The 16,571-nt window shown below is 39.4% G+C and overlaps 3 protein-coding genes across 3 annotated transcripts in view; all 3 read right to left on the bottom strand.

Annotated features, from left to right (window-relative positions):
• The window catches only part of LOC128377464 (NLR family CARD domain-containing protein 3-like), an 18,545-nt gene extending 12,299 nt beyond the window's left edge, over positions 1–6,246 (bottom strand). Inside the window, exons 1-5 of the mRNA XM_053337415.1 lie at positions 6,025–6,246; positions 2,104–2,183; positions 1,918–1,996; positions 1,508–1,736; positions 1–1,228 (exon numbers count right to left, since the gene is read on the bottom strand). The exon at positions 1–1,228 is cut by the window's left edge and continues 579 nt beyond it. Of these exons, the coding sequence (XP_053193390.1) occupies positions 1–1,228; positions 1,508–1,736; positions 1,918–1,996; positions 2,104–2,183; positions 6,025–6,246 (1,838 nt within the window). The remainder of the gene's footprint in view (positions 1,229–1,507; positions 1,737–1,917; positions 1,997–2,103; positions 2,184–6,024) is intronic.
• Positions 1–16,571, bottom strand: part of LOC128377195 (gap junction Cx32.2 protein-like) — a 98,759-nt gene that overhangs the window by 51,453 nt on the left and 30,735 nt on the right. The gene's annotated exons all lie outside the window — the stretch shown is intronic.
• The window catches only part of LOC128377463 (NLR family CARD domain-containing protein 3-like), a 29,979-nt gene continuing 22,414 nt past the window's right edge, over positions 9,007–16,571 (bottom strand). Inside the window, exons 9-10 of the mRNA XM_053337414.1 lie at positions 9,899–9,945; positions 9,007–9,548 (exon numbers count right to left, since the gene is read on the bottom strand). Coding sequence (XP_053193389.1) covers positions 9,007–9,548; positions 9,899–9,945 — 589 coding nt within the window. The remainder of the gene's footprint in view (positions 9,549–9,898; positions 9,946–16,571) is intronic.

Below are 16,571 nucleotides of genomic sequence, written 5' to 3'. Positions count from 1 at the left end.
ACACTCAGATGGACGAAGCAGAACACCTTGTCCTGGTAGAGCCCTCTCTCTTCTTTAAAGATCTCTGTGAACACTCCTGAGCAGACTGAGGCTGCTCTGATATCGATGCCACACTCCATCAGGTCTGATTCATAGAAGATCAGGTTGCCTTTCTGCAGCTGCTCAAAAGCCAGTTTTCCCAGAGACTCAATCATCTTCCTGTTCTCTGGACTCCAGTGTGGATCTGTCTCAGCTCCTCCATCATACTTGACGTTCTTCACTTTGGACTGAACCACCAGGAAGTGGATGTACATCTCAGTCAGGGTCTTGGGCAGCTCTCTTCTCTTTCTTCTTTTCAACACATCCTCCAGAACTGTAGCAGTGATCCAGCAGAAGACTGGGATGTGGCACATGATGTGGAGGCTTCGTGATATCTTGATGTGGGAGATGATTGTGCTGGCCTCCTTCTTATCTCTGAATCTCTTCCCGAAGTACTCCTCCTTCTGTGGGTCAGTGAACCCTCTGACCTCTGTCACCATGCCGACACACTCAGGAGGGATCTGATTGGCTGCTGCAGGTCGTGTGGTTATCCAGAGGCGAGCAGAGGGAAGCAGTTTCCCCCTGATGAGGTTTGTCAGCAGCACATCCACTGAGGTGGACTCTGTAACATCAGTCAGGATCTCAGTGTTGTGGAAGTCCAGAGGAAGCCGACACTCATCCAGACCGTCAAAGATGAACACAACCTGGAACTCTTCAAACCTGCAGATTCCTGCTTCTTTGGTTTCAGTAAAGAAGTGATGAACAAGTTCCACCAAGCTGTACTTTTTCTCTTTCACCACATTCAGCTCTCTGAAAGTGAATGGAAATGTGAAGTGTATGTCCTGGTTGGCTTTGTCTTCAGCCCAGTCCAGAGTGAACTTCTGTGTTAAGACTGTTTTCCCAATGCCAGCCACTCCCTTTGTCATCACTGTTCTGATTGGTTCATCTCTTCCAGGTGAGGCTTTAAAGATGTCTTCTTGTCTGATTGTTGTTTCTGGTCTGACTGGTTTCCTGGATGCTGTTTCAATCTGTCTGACCTCATGTTCATCATTGACCTCTGCAGTCCCTCCCTCTGTGATGTAGAGCGGTGTGTAGATCTGATTCAGAAGGGTTGGGTTTCCTGCTTTAGCGATCCCCTCAAACACACACTGGAAATTCTTTTGTAGGTTAGACTTCAGTTTACGTCGACACTTTGCAGCTCTGAACGTTACTGAATGACCAAACAACAAATGAAATCAATCAGATGATTCTACAGTAAATTGGTAGAATGTAAACATTAAACTGCAGATGTTTATATTTTCCTCCACTATGAAATCTATTCAGCTCATCAGTTGATGACAAACAGTTTCTGACTGTTTTCAGCTCAGAAGAATTCATAGATCTGATGCAGATGTTTGCATCATATTAACAGCAGAGTTTGGAATATAAACCTCTCCCATGTTGCCTCCATTTCCTCTCCATCATGTTAAATCTGTTAAAATCCTCTTACTGCTCTGCAGACGCTCAGCCAACTCCTCCTGTTTCATTCTCCTCAGGAAGTGCACTGTGATCTTCAGAAATGCCTCTCTGCTGCTCCTCCTCTGCTCTTTCTCCTCACCGTCCAACACCTCCTCATCCTCACTCTGACTCTCTAAGCATTCTGGGTAATCTGGACTCAGAGTCTTCTGCATCTTCTTCAGCTCATTCTTCACAAACCTGCTGATGTTCTCCTCCAGCAGCTGGAACAGAGTCAAATGTAAATGTAACTGGTAGAAGTCAACATCAGATGACAGTGACAGACTAAAAAGCTGCTGGTCTACAGAGTGCAGCATGGAGACTGTTAGGACCAGAATGGTAGGTTAGTATTTAGTCTGTGGCTGTTGTAGTTAGCAGTAGTAGCTGTGCTTTACATTTACACACCATAAATATGGAGTCCAGCTGTGTTTGATGCTGCTGGACAGGCTGACCACTGAGAACCTCTGAGCTCTGCTGATGAACTCTGTGAAGAAAAGATGAAGTCTCAGAATAAATAATGACACTCCGTGTTAAAGGTGTTGTGTTCTATCACAGTGGATCCAAGTAAAACACTCGGCTGTTCTGTCTGACCTCTGATCAGCAGACTGATTGCCATATTTGAAGTTAACAGGTTCGCGCATAGACCAGTCACTCTTCATGGACACACAGCTGGGTTCAGGTTCAGGTTCAGGTCCAGCAGAGTCTGGTCTGTGTTGCTTCTCTGTCCTTCAACACAACACACACAGAGCTTTGAGTGTGAATAATGATGGTGGAGTGATGTGAGTGGAGAACAGTGATGGACAGTTAGAGATCCTCATCTCACCTCTGAGCTTTGGTCTGGCTGTCATGTTCCCCACACAGAGAGCTTTTAGAGGGAGGGACTCCCTCCTCTCTGTCCTCACTCTGATCCATAGCAGAGAAACACCTTCACACAAACACAACAACATGCTCATTCATTACAACCAGCTGCACATCACACACACACTGCTGTCTATCACACTGTCATTCTTTATTCTACCACCAGATGACGCCACATTTAGTCATTACTGTAAGATTTCCACTGTGGATACATGTTGAAGAAACTGCATTAACTAGATTCCTTTTCATACAGTTGTATTTTTGTCCACTACAGAGCTCATATGCAGCAAGTTATAGTTCACTTGTGTTTAAAAACTGATGACATGCATCTATTTTCATCCAGCTGTGTCAGAAAGAAGAAAATACTCACCAGGTGAATTCAGATCCACATGTGGTCACAGAGCGGTTCTACCTTCACCTGTAGAGGAAACACAGAGAGAAGCTGCAGCTGATTCTCCTTCATCAGTCCTTCATCATCAATTTGAGGACGCTGTCACACTCTCAGAACTTCACAGTCAAAGTCCAAAAGCATCAAGATGATATTAAAGCAGTGAAGCTTGCAGCAGAGTTCAGCTCCAAACACACAGGAGGAACCTGCCAAGACTCCCTGTGAGGACATGAACCAATCTGACAGATTTCACTGGAAACTCATGTTCATCTGTCCACAAACTAATGTCACTGTTGTCTGTCTGATGGAAACAGAACCCCAAAGAACTGAACACACACTGAGCAAATGTCTTTCACAGCTTTCACATTAAAAGTTAACTATGTTATTAAAAATAAGGCTGTAACTTTTTACAAAACTATGATACAAACATTTTTGCACGATGTCAAATCTGTTGTATTTGGAGGAGTGAGGGACTGTTTGATAACAGACATGATTTGATCTCTTTATGATTATCATCTATTATTCTGCATCCTGATGTTAGAAGAGACTAAATCCAACAGTGAATTATGTGTGTCTCACAGTGTGATGGAGCTAATAACTTCCTGCTGTACAACTTCACTTAACTATTCGTCATATGCTGACGTGGAAGTGTAGGCCTGTTCACTCTTCTTGCTGCGCGTTTTAGAGTTGTTTTACCGCGTCGTAGAAATATGTGTAAAAAAAAAAAAAACATTTAAAAGCTGAAAAACTGAAGTTAAAATAACGTCATAAAAGTAACGTAACAGCTGCTGACACAAACATGATGAAACTGTTAATTACGTTACCTTTAGATGCTGAAAATCATCTGAATCAAGCTGATGAGTGAAGGAGAAATAAAACAACAGCTTCAAGCAGGAAAATCGAACAAACATGGGAGTGACAGTGGGAGGGGTTTTCCCTTTATGTAACAAGGACGTCTCTTGAGTTTAATACAGCACACCATTACAGGGTTATTAAAACGATAAAATACATAAAATCAAAAACAGAAGAGAGTTTTAAGTTTGGTTAGTAAAGTCTGTTGATTCACACACAGTCTCAACTCTCTGTATTTATTTCTAACCTCAGATCGTTTTTAAGGAAATCTGATCCCAGAACAGCAGCTCTGAACTCTGAACAACAGTCAAACATTAACAGTATAAATCTCCATGATATACAGCAACAACAAAAACCTTCTAAATTAAACATTTATTAAGTTTAAACATTTTAAATTGTTGTTAACATCACCAGGAAGGTGATAATTCTACTTTATTATTATTAATGAGGTCATAGTGGGTGATGGTGGTGTGATAAAGGGACATGAAAAAGGCACACATCGAAATTATATAAAAACAAACATTATCAAAACATTTAAATAAATAATATATAGTAGATAAATAATATAAGAAATATAGTAATGACAAAATAAATAAGTGAATAAATTAAATAAATAAATAGGTCTAATAAAAATAAATAATAAAAAGGAAATAAAATAAAATACATTAATAGGTTTAATAAAATAAATTAATAATGAAAAGGAAATTAAATAAATAAAAAATAAAAAAACCTATAATGGACTGGATGAAATATTAGGAACACTGATGACTATAATGCACCTTAACACACCACCATCACCCACTATGAGCTCAGTAATAAACATAAAGTAGAATTATATCCTTCCTGATAATGTTAACACTAAAAATGTTCAAACTTATTAAATGTAGACTTTATTGCAGAGTCGTTCAAACATGAATGATCAAACGGTGTCTGACTTGATTCAGTTATTTTACGTTTTTCTACCACTAGGGGGCAGACGAGCTACGCAGTAAACTGAGACACACTGTGGTCACGTGACCCGTTTGTTTTGACTGTTCCTTCCTTCCTTCCTTCCATCTGTGCTTCCTCTCTCCTTCTGTCTTTCTTTCCTTCCTCCATCTCCCTTTCTTCCTTCTGTCGTTCCTTCCTCCCTCCATTCTTTCCTTTACTCCCTTCCTTCCTTGACTCGAACACAACAGGAGGGTTAAATGAATGAATGAAATGCTTATAACATCCAGAAGATAATCAACATGAACATCATGTGTGTGTAATTAGTTGTCTTATCAAGCTATAGGAGAAATATGAGGGTTTATTGTTAGTGTGAGATGCTGTCAGACATTCTGTTAGTTATACTTTTTATACAAAGACTTCTTTTCTTTCATGTTTCTGTCTGTATCATTACTGTGGGAAATGTTGGAAGTTACATTTACAGGATTCTTCCTTCAGTACCTGATTTTTCAGGTTGTTGTGCCACATCTGTGTTGTCTCTTCTATTTGTATTTTTTCTATTTATTAATTAAATTTATTTAATTTATTAGGGACTACAAATGCAAATTAGCAGCTTTGCTATAATCCAGCATGTTTACAGAGATGTTTAAATATTGATGTCCATTAATGTGCAGTGTCCCTATCCAAAATTAAAGCATTATCTTTATTTTCTTTAGTCTGTGACAGTAAACTGAATATCTGGACGTCGTTTTGGACTCTTGGAAGCATTAATTTTTATCATTTTACTGACACTTTAAAGAACCAAATGACTGAGAAAATAACCAAGAGATGAATTGATAATGAAATAATGTTTAGTCACAGCTCTAATTTAAAGTAAGTGGTAATGGTGACAATGAAACAAGATGCTTTTTAAAATAATGTTTGTGAATTACAAAACGGTTATTTTAAAATATAAAAGAAAAAAAACTCATTGATGATCAAAATATTTACAGATAGACACCGTACTGCAATTTTCAATAAGTGATTTAATAAGTAACGTCAAAAGACCAAAGGTACAAAGTGTGTCTGAATCCACTTTTCACTGCTTCTTAATTATAATATTTTCTGTGACCGTAAACTGATCAGCTGTGTTTCAGCCATTTGACTTTATATTAAGGTATTGTTTGTTTAGCTACCTCGAGGGATGTAAGAGTATTCACCTAATTATTTACGCATGTGTGGTTGAAGGGCTCCCCCTGCTGTCCATTAGTTAGTATTGCATCTGTGTTAAAGAGGAGAGCGTGACAGATCCTGTGTGTAACGGGTGTGGAAGCGGTAGGACCCAAAAGCAGCACAGAACCAGGGAGCAGTTTTAAATTATCTTTATTATATAGTCCACAAGGAAACTGAACAGGTATCAAGCAGGATGTGTAGGGGGACAGGCAGGGCTCAGGGTCAACGAAGACAGAGTTACAGCAGGTAAGATAATGCCAGTAGCACTCACGGACATGAGGTGGACCAAGCTGGAGTTTCTGGGCTTTCCTGAGAGGACCGAAACCGGAGGACAGGAACAGCCACAGGTAGACAGGGACAGCCACAGGTAGACAGGAACAGGCCATACTCAAAGTCAGGAACAGAAGACTGGTGCGTTTACCAGGGAAGACACGAGGAGAGGAGGTCAAAAGCAAGCAGGGAATCAGTCCGTGAATCAGTGCTGGAAGGTCTGGCATGTAGATGAAGCAAATGATGATCTGGCCCAGAGTGAGTGGACAACAGGAGTTTATATACTGACTTGATTACTGATGAGCTGCAGCTGAGTGAACAGGTGAACAGAGTTAACTGATGAGGTGGGTGTGGCTGATTAGCAGGAGTGGAAGACACAGCGAGCTCTTTCTAGTTTTTTTGTAAGGAGAAAGTTAAAGTTTATGTTTTGTGATACTGAACGCTGCATTATGAAAATAAATGGATGTGATGCAACATAACAGAGATGATTGTGATTGTTTGAAACAAAGCGTGGTGAGTCATAAAAACCACTGACAGAGACAAGTGTGTGTAATTCTTGAAAATACACTGAGAAGACACTACAAGCTGAAACTCTGATCAACCAAACAACTAATCAATGAATGGAGAAAATAATAAGAATAATCATTAGTTGCACCCTGACATAATACAGTGCTGAGTGCATAAATACAGGACAGAGTTAGAGACGTAAAATGAAAAAAATATGACAAGAAATAGACAATACCCAACAAAACCCTACAATAAGAACATCCACATAAAAACAGTAGTAGAGTATAACAATCACCATGGTAACAAAAAATACCATATTAATGCCAGTCCTTCCTCCCTCCTTTCCTTCCTTCTTCATTCTCTACTTCTCTCTTTGTTTCCTCCCTCCCTCCTTTCCTTCCTTCTTCCTTCTCTACTTCTCTCTTTGTTTCCTCCCTCCCTCCTTTCCTTCCTTCTTTCCTCCCTCTCTCCTTTCCTTCCTTCTTTCCTCCCTCCTTTCCTTCCTTCTTCTTTCCTTCTTCCTTCCCTCCTTCTCTCTTTCTTCCCTCCCTCCTTTCCTTCCTTCCTCCTTCCTTCCTGCCTCCTTCCTTCATACTTTCCTTCCTCCCTCCCTCCCTCCTTCCTCCCTCTCTTCCTCCCTCCCTTCCTTCCTTGACTCAAGGACAACAGGAGGGTTAAATATCAGAGTGAAGTGTGTGTGGTAGATGTGATGTGGAGTTGGTTTGGGTGGAGTTCTTGTCTTCACCAGCAGAGGGGGCAGGTTGTTATTTAACCCTCACATACTGTTCATATTTGGGCATTTCTCAGTATCCCCTCATAGTTAGTCTCTGTACATAGTTTTGGAACCACAAATCATTGATGTTTACCTCATCAGCCATTCATAAATCAGTGATTAATCCTTAGTGAGGCTTTCAGAGAGCAGAGAGTGGAATCTTTGGTTTTCATGCTTTTTTAATGAATGATGAATATGATGAAAATATGATTCACTCATGCTTCTCACAAATGTAAAATTGGGTCAAATTAGACCCTGAACAGTATGTGAGTGTGGAGGTAATATTATATGTGACTGTGAGTGAGTGAGCACTGTATATGTTAGTATACTAATAGGGTTACTAACACTGGCAGGTACAACTGATGAATGGGGCCCAATGACAATTAAAGTGGTCACCTTGTTTTTTTTGGTATTTCTTTGAGTCTTTATGTGATGTGTTCAGATCAGAGCTGAAGCCACCGACAGTCTGTTTTTACAGCTGAGCACAATTTACTCATTATTTATTTTAGACTGACTGAGTTGTATTTTAGTGTCAGTTGTGTTAATAGTTGACATCGATGGTAACAGCTCGTCTTTTTCCCAGTTTTGGGTTGAATGGAGAGTTTTTATCATCAGTGTTTAACAGAATCTTGCAGGTTTTTGACGTTTTTTGGTGAAAGGTTCATTGTTTGAGTTGATTATTGGAGGTGGTTGGTAGGTTGATTTTACCCTTCAGACAGTATGTCAGCTGTGAGTATTACAGGAAGCTGTTATCACTGATATCACACCTCTGTTTAAAGACTTCATATGTATCAGTGAGCCATCTTCAAATAAATGTTTGATGTGTAAAATCATTTTGTTCCATATATTATTGCATAAATATGGGGCAGCTAGACCTCTCTGAACAAAGAATATCAATTCAACTGACGTTTCACAAAATTCTCAAACCTATTTATTTACTTGATTATTTGCATCTACACACATATAGAATTCATTCTGTTGTACATGTTACAATTAGAGAAATACACAAGTAGAAGTAGTATAACATTACACATCGATTAAGGCAAGGAGTAAAAATGATTATGTATTCATTCTGTCATGTTGTATTAAAAAGAAAGAAAATACACAAATAGTATAAAATATGTAGAAGTTACAGCAAAGAGAAAAAACAATGACATGTTAAAAATAACAAGTGATGTACTCTGAATAAGTAGTGAATGAATATTTTGACTAAAGTGTAAAACAGCCGAAGCTGCCCAGCAAACATGGACTTACAAGATAATATTTACATCACCTGCTGAAGCAAGAAAACCTAAAGGAAAGCAGCCCATACATGTTATTATATACATACATCACATAGAAACATACGTTGATGTTAATGATTGAACACAAACTGAGCTGATGTCAAACAGACTGGGATGTCTGGTGGACATTTTCAGGAAAAACTTCACTTTAAGATCCTGATAAAATGGAATAACTAACAGCCACTAACAGCTGCTAGATGCTGCTCCAAGAAAACTTTACTCAAGTGAATATCAGAGTCACAGTTTTTACACATCAATGCAGTCCAGAGGAGATCATTTCACTACTTCTAATAGAAACTATATTCTGACATTAAAGCACAGTCAGTGATCCAAATGAAACCAGAGTGAAACCTCGTCCACCATCAATTTTTCAGCAGCTGTCTTCAGTCAGCAGTGTGACTGTTTGTCTCCACAGGAGGAGACTCTCACTCAGACAGAGGACACAGAGACAATGAAGCACCAGATGACCCAAACCTAAACCCAGGATACAGAGGTTCAGTGAATGTGGTGTAGAAGGTGTGGAGGTGGATCAGTGTGTCAGAGGAGACTCTGTAGAAGGACAGAGTGCCAGCAGGACAGTCCACATACACTGCTACTCTGTCAGAGACAGAGGAGGAGGGGGAGGAGGAGGATGTTTCTCTCTTATTGTGATAGACAGAGTAACTACCATCAGAACAGATCAGACTGCATGACTGAAGATTAAATCCTAATATGCAGTCATCAGTGTATCCTTTCCTGCTGATTCTTCTGTAACTCACTGATATTTCAACGTCTCCTCTCCACTCGACCTCCCAGTAACAGCGACCAGTCAGACCATTACTACACAGCAGCTGAGGCCAGCAGTCAAATCTGTCTGGATGATCAGGATATGACTGCTTCTCCTTCACACGTGTCACCTTCCTGTTGTTATCAGACAGTTTGAGGTAATAGTTTACTGTGTTTGTGTCCAGTGTGAGTTCACAGAAATCTGATGAAGAGAAGAAGAAACAACACAGCAGCAGTTTATCATCTGACACACCTGATGGATTTATTCTCTGTTTAACTTCTGATCTGTTGTTCATTTCTATCAGGCCCGCCGTTCCCCATACGCAGAGTACGCAGGGCCTCAAGTACGGGGGGGCGGGGGCCTCCCTGACCATTTATGCTCTAGGGCCCCCAAAAGCTTAGCAGCGGCCCTGATTTCTATAAAGTTTCATGATGACACATTTTGTCAGTAATGTTTTAATGAATAAATACCACAAAGACCAACTTTGTATTTAAAGAGAAACTGACTGTGTGCTGTTTAGTTGTCATGAATCAAATTCAATCCACACTTACACTTCTCCACACCAGGTTTTAACCTGTGCTCTCCACCATGGTCCACCCTGGAGGAAGAAACACAGTCAGAATGATTTTCTATCCAACATGAGTCCTAACTGCTGTTCAACATGAAGCAGTGTTCCTCAGTTTGTCAGTGACACAGAAACAGGCTGAAACTCATCTGTCTCAACTGTCTGCTGGATTCTTTCACTGAAGTCTGAGAGGAAAAGACCTGAAGAAGAAGATGTGATGAACAAATATGTCCTCCCACATGATAAATCACTAGATTAAATATTGATCTCTGCATGTTGTCCTGAGGATAGAGCCAGTCATCACTTCAATATCAAAAGGAACATTTTTAAGTTGTTGGAGACATTCAGTCTCTACATTTAACCATCCTATAGGAGCAGTGAGCAGCCACTGACGACCAACTCCAGTTCTATATTAGTTCCTTCTTCAAGGACATTGACAGGAGAAATAAACTAACATACATGTGTAGCAGCATAGAAATATGTTTATTTATTCTATGCACTGTGTTAATTGAGTGTTGCTGATAGCCAATCACTGGAGGCGAGTTGAGTGTAAGAGTGGCAGTCCTCCCCTCTTCTCTCCCTGAACGCTGACCCACGATGCATCACTTCTCTGACTAATGCTAGTGTGTCACAGGTAAATGCTCCCTCCCTCTTGTGTGTGTCAAAAATAATTAAATTATAAATAAATAATTAATATGATGATGATGATTATTATTATTCATAATAATAATAATAATAATAATAATAATAATAACAACAACAACAACAACAAAAGCACACATACACACACACTCCTAACCCAGTTCGTTGCCGAGTGTGTCAATCGATTAGCCAGCGTCATGTCAAATGATGAATCATACAGGATAACGACTAATTTCGACCAATTAATTTTACAACAGTATTTAACGTTAGCCAGTCTTCAACTGGAAGTCTTTCTTTGAGTGGTGTGTAATCGATTAGCTAACTAGCTCCCAACTCAAAATGATTGCTTGTTTCTGTAGCCTGATCAGTGTGAGCAGACCAGCAGCTTCCACAGCAGTGACAGTGAGGCTGAAGGCAGATGGAGAGATGGAGAGACTGAGGTTTGCACAAAGATAGCTGTCAGGCAGTGTTGTGGTGATAATGAATATAGAGATGGGTAAACTGATATACTGGTAAAATATAAATATGGTCATATAGCGGAACTAACGTTGCCAACGTTAGTTGTAACGCTTACATTGTAACGGCAGTGGGAGTAGCAGTTAAACCTGTCAAACTCCAATTGGGGGACCCTGAGACTCTCCGCAGCATAAGGCATAAAACGCTGCCCTAATTATGTAGCAATACAGTCATACTGCACATCAAACTAAATAGGAGAAAGTCAAGCTACAAGCACATAGGCCTATAAGTCACACGTAACACCAAACAACTCAAACACCAAGCATATTAATGATCAAATATCAAAATCCGGATAGCGTCAGAAAGTCAACCCACTCTCCACATTTCCATTGCTACCGTTTTGATACTTCATGGTATACAAACAAATAGCATCTCATATGAAAGCTAAGACCCTGGCGAGTTCAACAGTACCGCTATTATTGCGCTAAAAACTCAGTGAACCAGCAGCCAAAGAATACAAAGGTAAACAACCACTTATTTACAGCGACTAACAGATATTATGTCTTACCTTCGAAGTTTTGTGATGAACAGTTGTACTTGAGAGCAAAAAACACTGGTTTTAGTACATCCAACATGGCGGTGTTTGTTTACAACCAATAAAACTTTAACCTAACTTCATTTTGGGGGGGAGGGGCTTTCTATTGGACGAATGCAATGAAGTTCGTTTCGTTTACGATCCATTTGCTTCCTTATAGTTAACCAATCATGTGTCTGGTACAAATTTTGATACTGCCCCTAAAATCTATTGGCTCTAACGGCTAAAACGAGGTGTCAATCATCCAAATCGACCAATCCCCTGCCGAGATATTAGCCTGCGTATTTTCCGGAGCTAAATCCGGTGATAGCTTCCTTTACTCCACCCAGTGCCAGCCTACAGTAGCTGTGCCGGAACAACAGACAACCCTGGCAACCCGCAATTCCGGCCGCTATTGGCTGGTACAATGTAAACAGAATGTGACAGAAAGTCATTGTCAAACCTGTCAAAAAATGTTTTAAATATTAATGAGACTAAATTTCTTTTTTTATGGAAAAGCAATACTTACATTCTGTACCCCTCAAAACGCCCCATGTGTATTTAAAAAAAAAAAAAGCTTTTAATAAAGATTCTACATATTCCACCTTTAATGTTTATTGAAAGTTTCACCAGCTGACTGAGTTCAACGCTGACAGGTGATGTCACAATCAGCTGACTGAGACTGCTGATTTGTCTTTATACTAGGGATGTCACGATTACAGATTTTCTTGGTGCGATTATTGTGAGAGAAATAATCACGATATTACGATTATCACGATTATTTTTGCATTAATTAATTTCACACTACCATGAATAAGTAAAATCACATGAAAACTCCTCATAGTTCTTGAATTAATTTATAGGGGGCTATAAAAGGGATTGTTTGTATTCCGTATTCTGAATACACCAATTTAAACTAACTATAATGGAATACAGTACTCGTATTTTGTATTTTAAATACGTAACGCCGTTACATGTAATCCGTTACTCCTCAACCCTTCTTATACAGGCCATTGCACAGTGACACTGAAACTGTTTGATGACTTAAAAGGAATCGACCTCACACTGTGTCAATCATGTTTGCATACAAACAGCGAAACTACTACTGCACTACTATGAGACGGGATCATCCCTATGTTCCCCGCTTTGTATGTGACCGGGGAACATAGGGATGATCCCGTCTACAGTTAGCCGAGTTAGCCGCCGAGCTAGTAACCGAGTTGGCCGCCATCGGGGAACATAGGACCCGGGGAACATAGGTACGCTCCCCTATGAGACATGTTCAGCTCTACGTAACGTTACGTGAACGCGGCTTAACTTGTCCCGTTGCACTGTAGCCAAAACAATCAATCTGGCTTCAAGCATTTATTCGGAGGGAATAGCTCTTCCTCTTCCCTGCTTTACGTCCTGTGGGACTGGGACGCCTCCGTCTGCAACTCGCACGGACCGAAGACAAAGCAACACAAGCGGTGACACGCGGTTGTTGTCTCACTTTGTTTTCGTTCCGGGCGAGTTGCGCTGATGTACCAATATAGTTCCAGCATAATATTTTCCGGAATTTGACGGTATTTGGCACACGCTACGATTAACTAATTGTAAAGTTTAATACCGCAATTAATCGTGAAAACGGGTAATCGTGACATCCCTACTTTATACTGCTTTGTCTTTTCAATTGACACAAAATGAGACAGCAGAGTTCATCAAAACCACCTGAGGCTACAGGTACTCATACCTTCTGATTAACCCTTTCATGCCTATATATGCATATATTTCAATTAATGTACAAATGAACATAAATTGGGGCTGGGCGATATGGACAAAATCAAGTATCACGATATATTTGACCAAATACCTCGATATCGATATTGCAACGATAATGCAGAGATGACTGTTGATGCTTTCACAAAATATTTACTCAATGAAATGTTTGATAAATAATCATCAGTAATGTGGATATAATGACAAAGTGGATAAAAAGGTTAATAACAGGACAGCTAGAACAGTCTGGTAAGTTCAGAAAATTACATATTTTTACAGTAATGCAACATTTAAAAGCAGGAAAAGACACTGATAACATATCACGATATTACGATATCCTAAATCTACGACGATATCTGGTCTCATATCACGATATCGATATGATATCGATATATTGCCCAGCCCTAACATAAATATATTGCTTCTTCACGTTCTTACCTTCTTGCTAGCATTACCAAGCTAATAAAATATCTATCTAACTAATTCATCCCAAAGCAACAACATTAATAATTCTCATTTACATACACCATCTCATTCACACATAGCCTAACATGCCATTGGTTATGTGGATCTAATTTCAAACAACTATCTGACTACAGTCATGGATCATAGCCACCTCAGGTAACAGGTACTCATACTTTCTGATTAGCCCATCTGATTAATCACACAGTAACATTAACGATGATAATTTACATACATAATCTTATTCATGCATAGCCGTTCTTATGTGGATCTAATTTTAAACAATTCACTGACTCAACTACTCTCATGGTTTATAATTTAGTCAACTGCATAAAAACCGCATCTGAAATATTTACATTAAAGCTGAGCGCCAAGAGAACGATCGAGTAGCATCCAGTTGCAGCCCCGGAGCAGAAGCCCCTGACATGACAAAAGCCTCTGGCATGATGGAAGTGACATAGAATACCAGAAATTATGTTTTTTTTGAGGATACGTGAGTACCTTGCTGTAGTAAAGATGGCCGACAAGAGCCCCGCCATATATCCAATGCTTGCTGAAGTGTCAGGCGGAAGTTAATCGCCGCTCCGAGTGAAAACAAAAATAAAAGCCTAAAAAACTCCACATACATCGTTTACACATAATTCTATGAACTTTGTTGCAGTTACATGTTCATCGTATCGGTATAATTGACTCCACAAGTTTATAGGTTACTGTAAGACTCAGAAGTTAGTTAGAAGCCTACACTAATCAAGTTATAATGTTAATGTTTCATGGATTTAACTTTAATATCAACACTATGAATACAAATGTGAATATTATGTTTGTGTGGTGGTGGTAGGAGGGTTCACTCTCTCTCACACACTCACAATAGGTCTGAATAATAACTCAGATTGAATACAGTTCTCAGATTAAATAGAACGAGGATTCATCTTCTATACAGTACGTTGGTTGTGTGGATCTCATTTCAAACTACTAACTGACTCTACTACACTCATGGTTTATCATTTAGTCAACAACATAAAAGCCACATTTGAAATATTTACTTTTCAGCTGCAAATGAGACTGAAGAGATCATTGCAGACACCTGCAGCTACAGGTACTCATACTTTCCCATTAACCCTTTAAGACATTTGCCCGTAACCAACATGTGGCTCCTGGTTATGTATAACTAATTTCAGACAACATCCTGATTTTTAAGGTCAACAACGAATGGCAGCTCAGCAGTGGAAAACAGACAAAACCAGAAAGAGGAACCAACACTTCAGAAGAGCACAAACAGCTCCACACCAAGTCACACATACTGTTTAGTTTGATAAACCTCACATGGATTTAGACTCAGTTTCCTGCACTGCTGTTATGTTCCCTTGGGAGACATATCATTGCATGTATTATATAAATTCTATGTAAAGATGTACATGTCTTCTAGGGGTGGAACAGTTCGGTTCATATCATGGTTTTCGGTTCGGTTTATGTTGTTCTTTTCTAGGTGGGGGGGGGGGTAACACTTCATTTCTCATATTTTTGGACTGGATGACGTCATCAAGGCAAGAGAGCAATACAGATTTTAATTTTAAAAATCCTTACTAGTTTAACACTAACCAACAGTCATTTATTAAGGAAACTTTTAAATTAGTGCCTCAGATGAATTAACTATTTTACACACACTGACTAGGTCTGGGATTCCCACCTGACCATAACTGAAGGAGGAAAAGATCATAACAATATAAAGAGCTGTCACATGAAGACCATCGTGCATGCTGCATAATACATTCATTAGTTTGATGAAGTTACTAGAAATGTCTCGTGCTACTCTGTTTTTCTGCGTCAGTTATTTTTAAAAATATGTACATTGATTTATTTACAGAAAAACACTGAAGGAAACTGTTTAATTGATGCTGCTCAAACCCGCCTGTGGCACGTGGATTTATTCGTAACCAATCAACCGCTGTGTGATAATAAAAGGCTATAGATATTTACTTGTAGAGATATTTTGGGTCCACACATGTTTGTGTATCCTACCATTTGTGTTTTTGTGTAGTTTGGCTGCTTTGCTTTAATCAACCTGCATCTAGAGATGGTCAGGCTCTCTCAGGTTAGTAGCTGCCAGTGTTCGTACTGTTGGAAACAGAGCAAAAGCCTCCATCCTTCATAGGTCCCACGTATAATAATATAACGCCTACACGTCGTGCCAAATGGGGAAAAAAAATTTCACTGGGTTACTGGCACGTTGTGTGTGTCATGAACCGAACAAACCCGAACCGTGTTCCATCCCTAATATCTTCTGTCAACAATCCCTAAACCTTTCCTTTCCTTTTAGTTTTTTTTAATCTTTACCTTATATGTAGTCACATAAATTTCTATCCTTCACTTTATCTCTTTAGGGGGGGGGGTTGCCAGGGCACAAGTGTATTTGGAACACATACTTATTGTGACCTTCATATACAAATATACATTCTCCTCATTGCTTTAATCTATGAGCGTGTGTCGTTGGCAAGTAAACATGCAAGGCCCAACGGGCGCATTGTTCTAGCAGTAATAATAGATGAAAGACACAATAAGAAGAAACAAAGAAAGTTCTGAATAAAATTCATGATACAAGTGAACTTCTTCATAATAAACAGTAAATACATCAATAATAAAATAACAGATGGACTCTGATGAGTTCAGGGACATCAGGAGATCATGAAAGTTTAACTAAAGAATAACTTTAGGTCGACATACTACCTTTTCAAGAGGTTTCACTCACATCACATGATCTTCAAAAACT

The sequence above is a fragment of the Scomber japonicus genome, chromosome 17 (genome assembly GCF_027409825.1).
Source record: "Scomber japonicus isolate fScoJap1 chromosome 17, fScoJap1.pri, whole genome shotgun sequence".
In the NCBI taxonomy this organism is placed as follows: Eukaryota; Metazoa; Chordata; class Actinopteri; order Scombriformes; family Scombridae; genus Scomber; species Scomber japonicus.
Note: the sequence above shows the minus strand (reverse complement) of the source record. Positions and strands in the feature narration are given on the sequence as shown.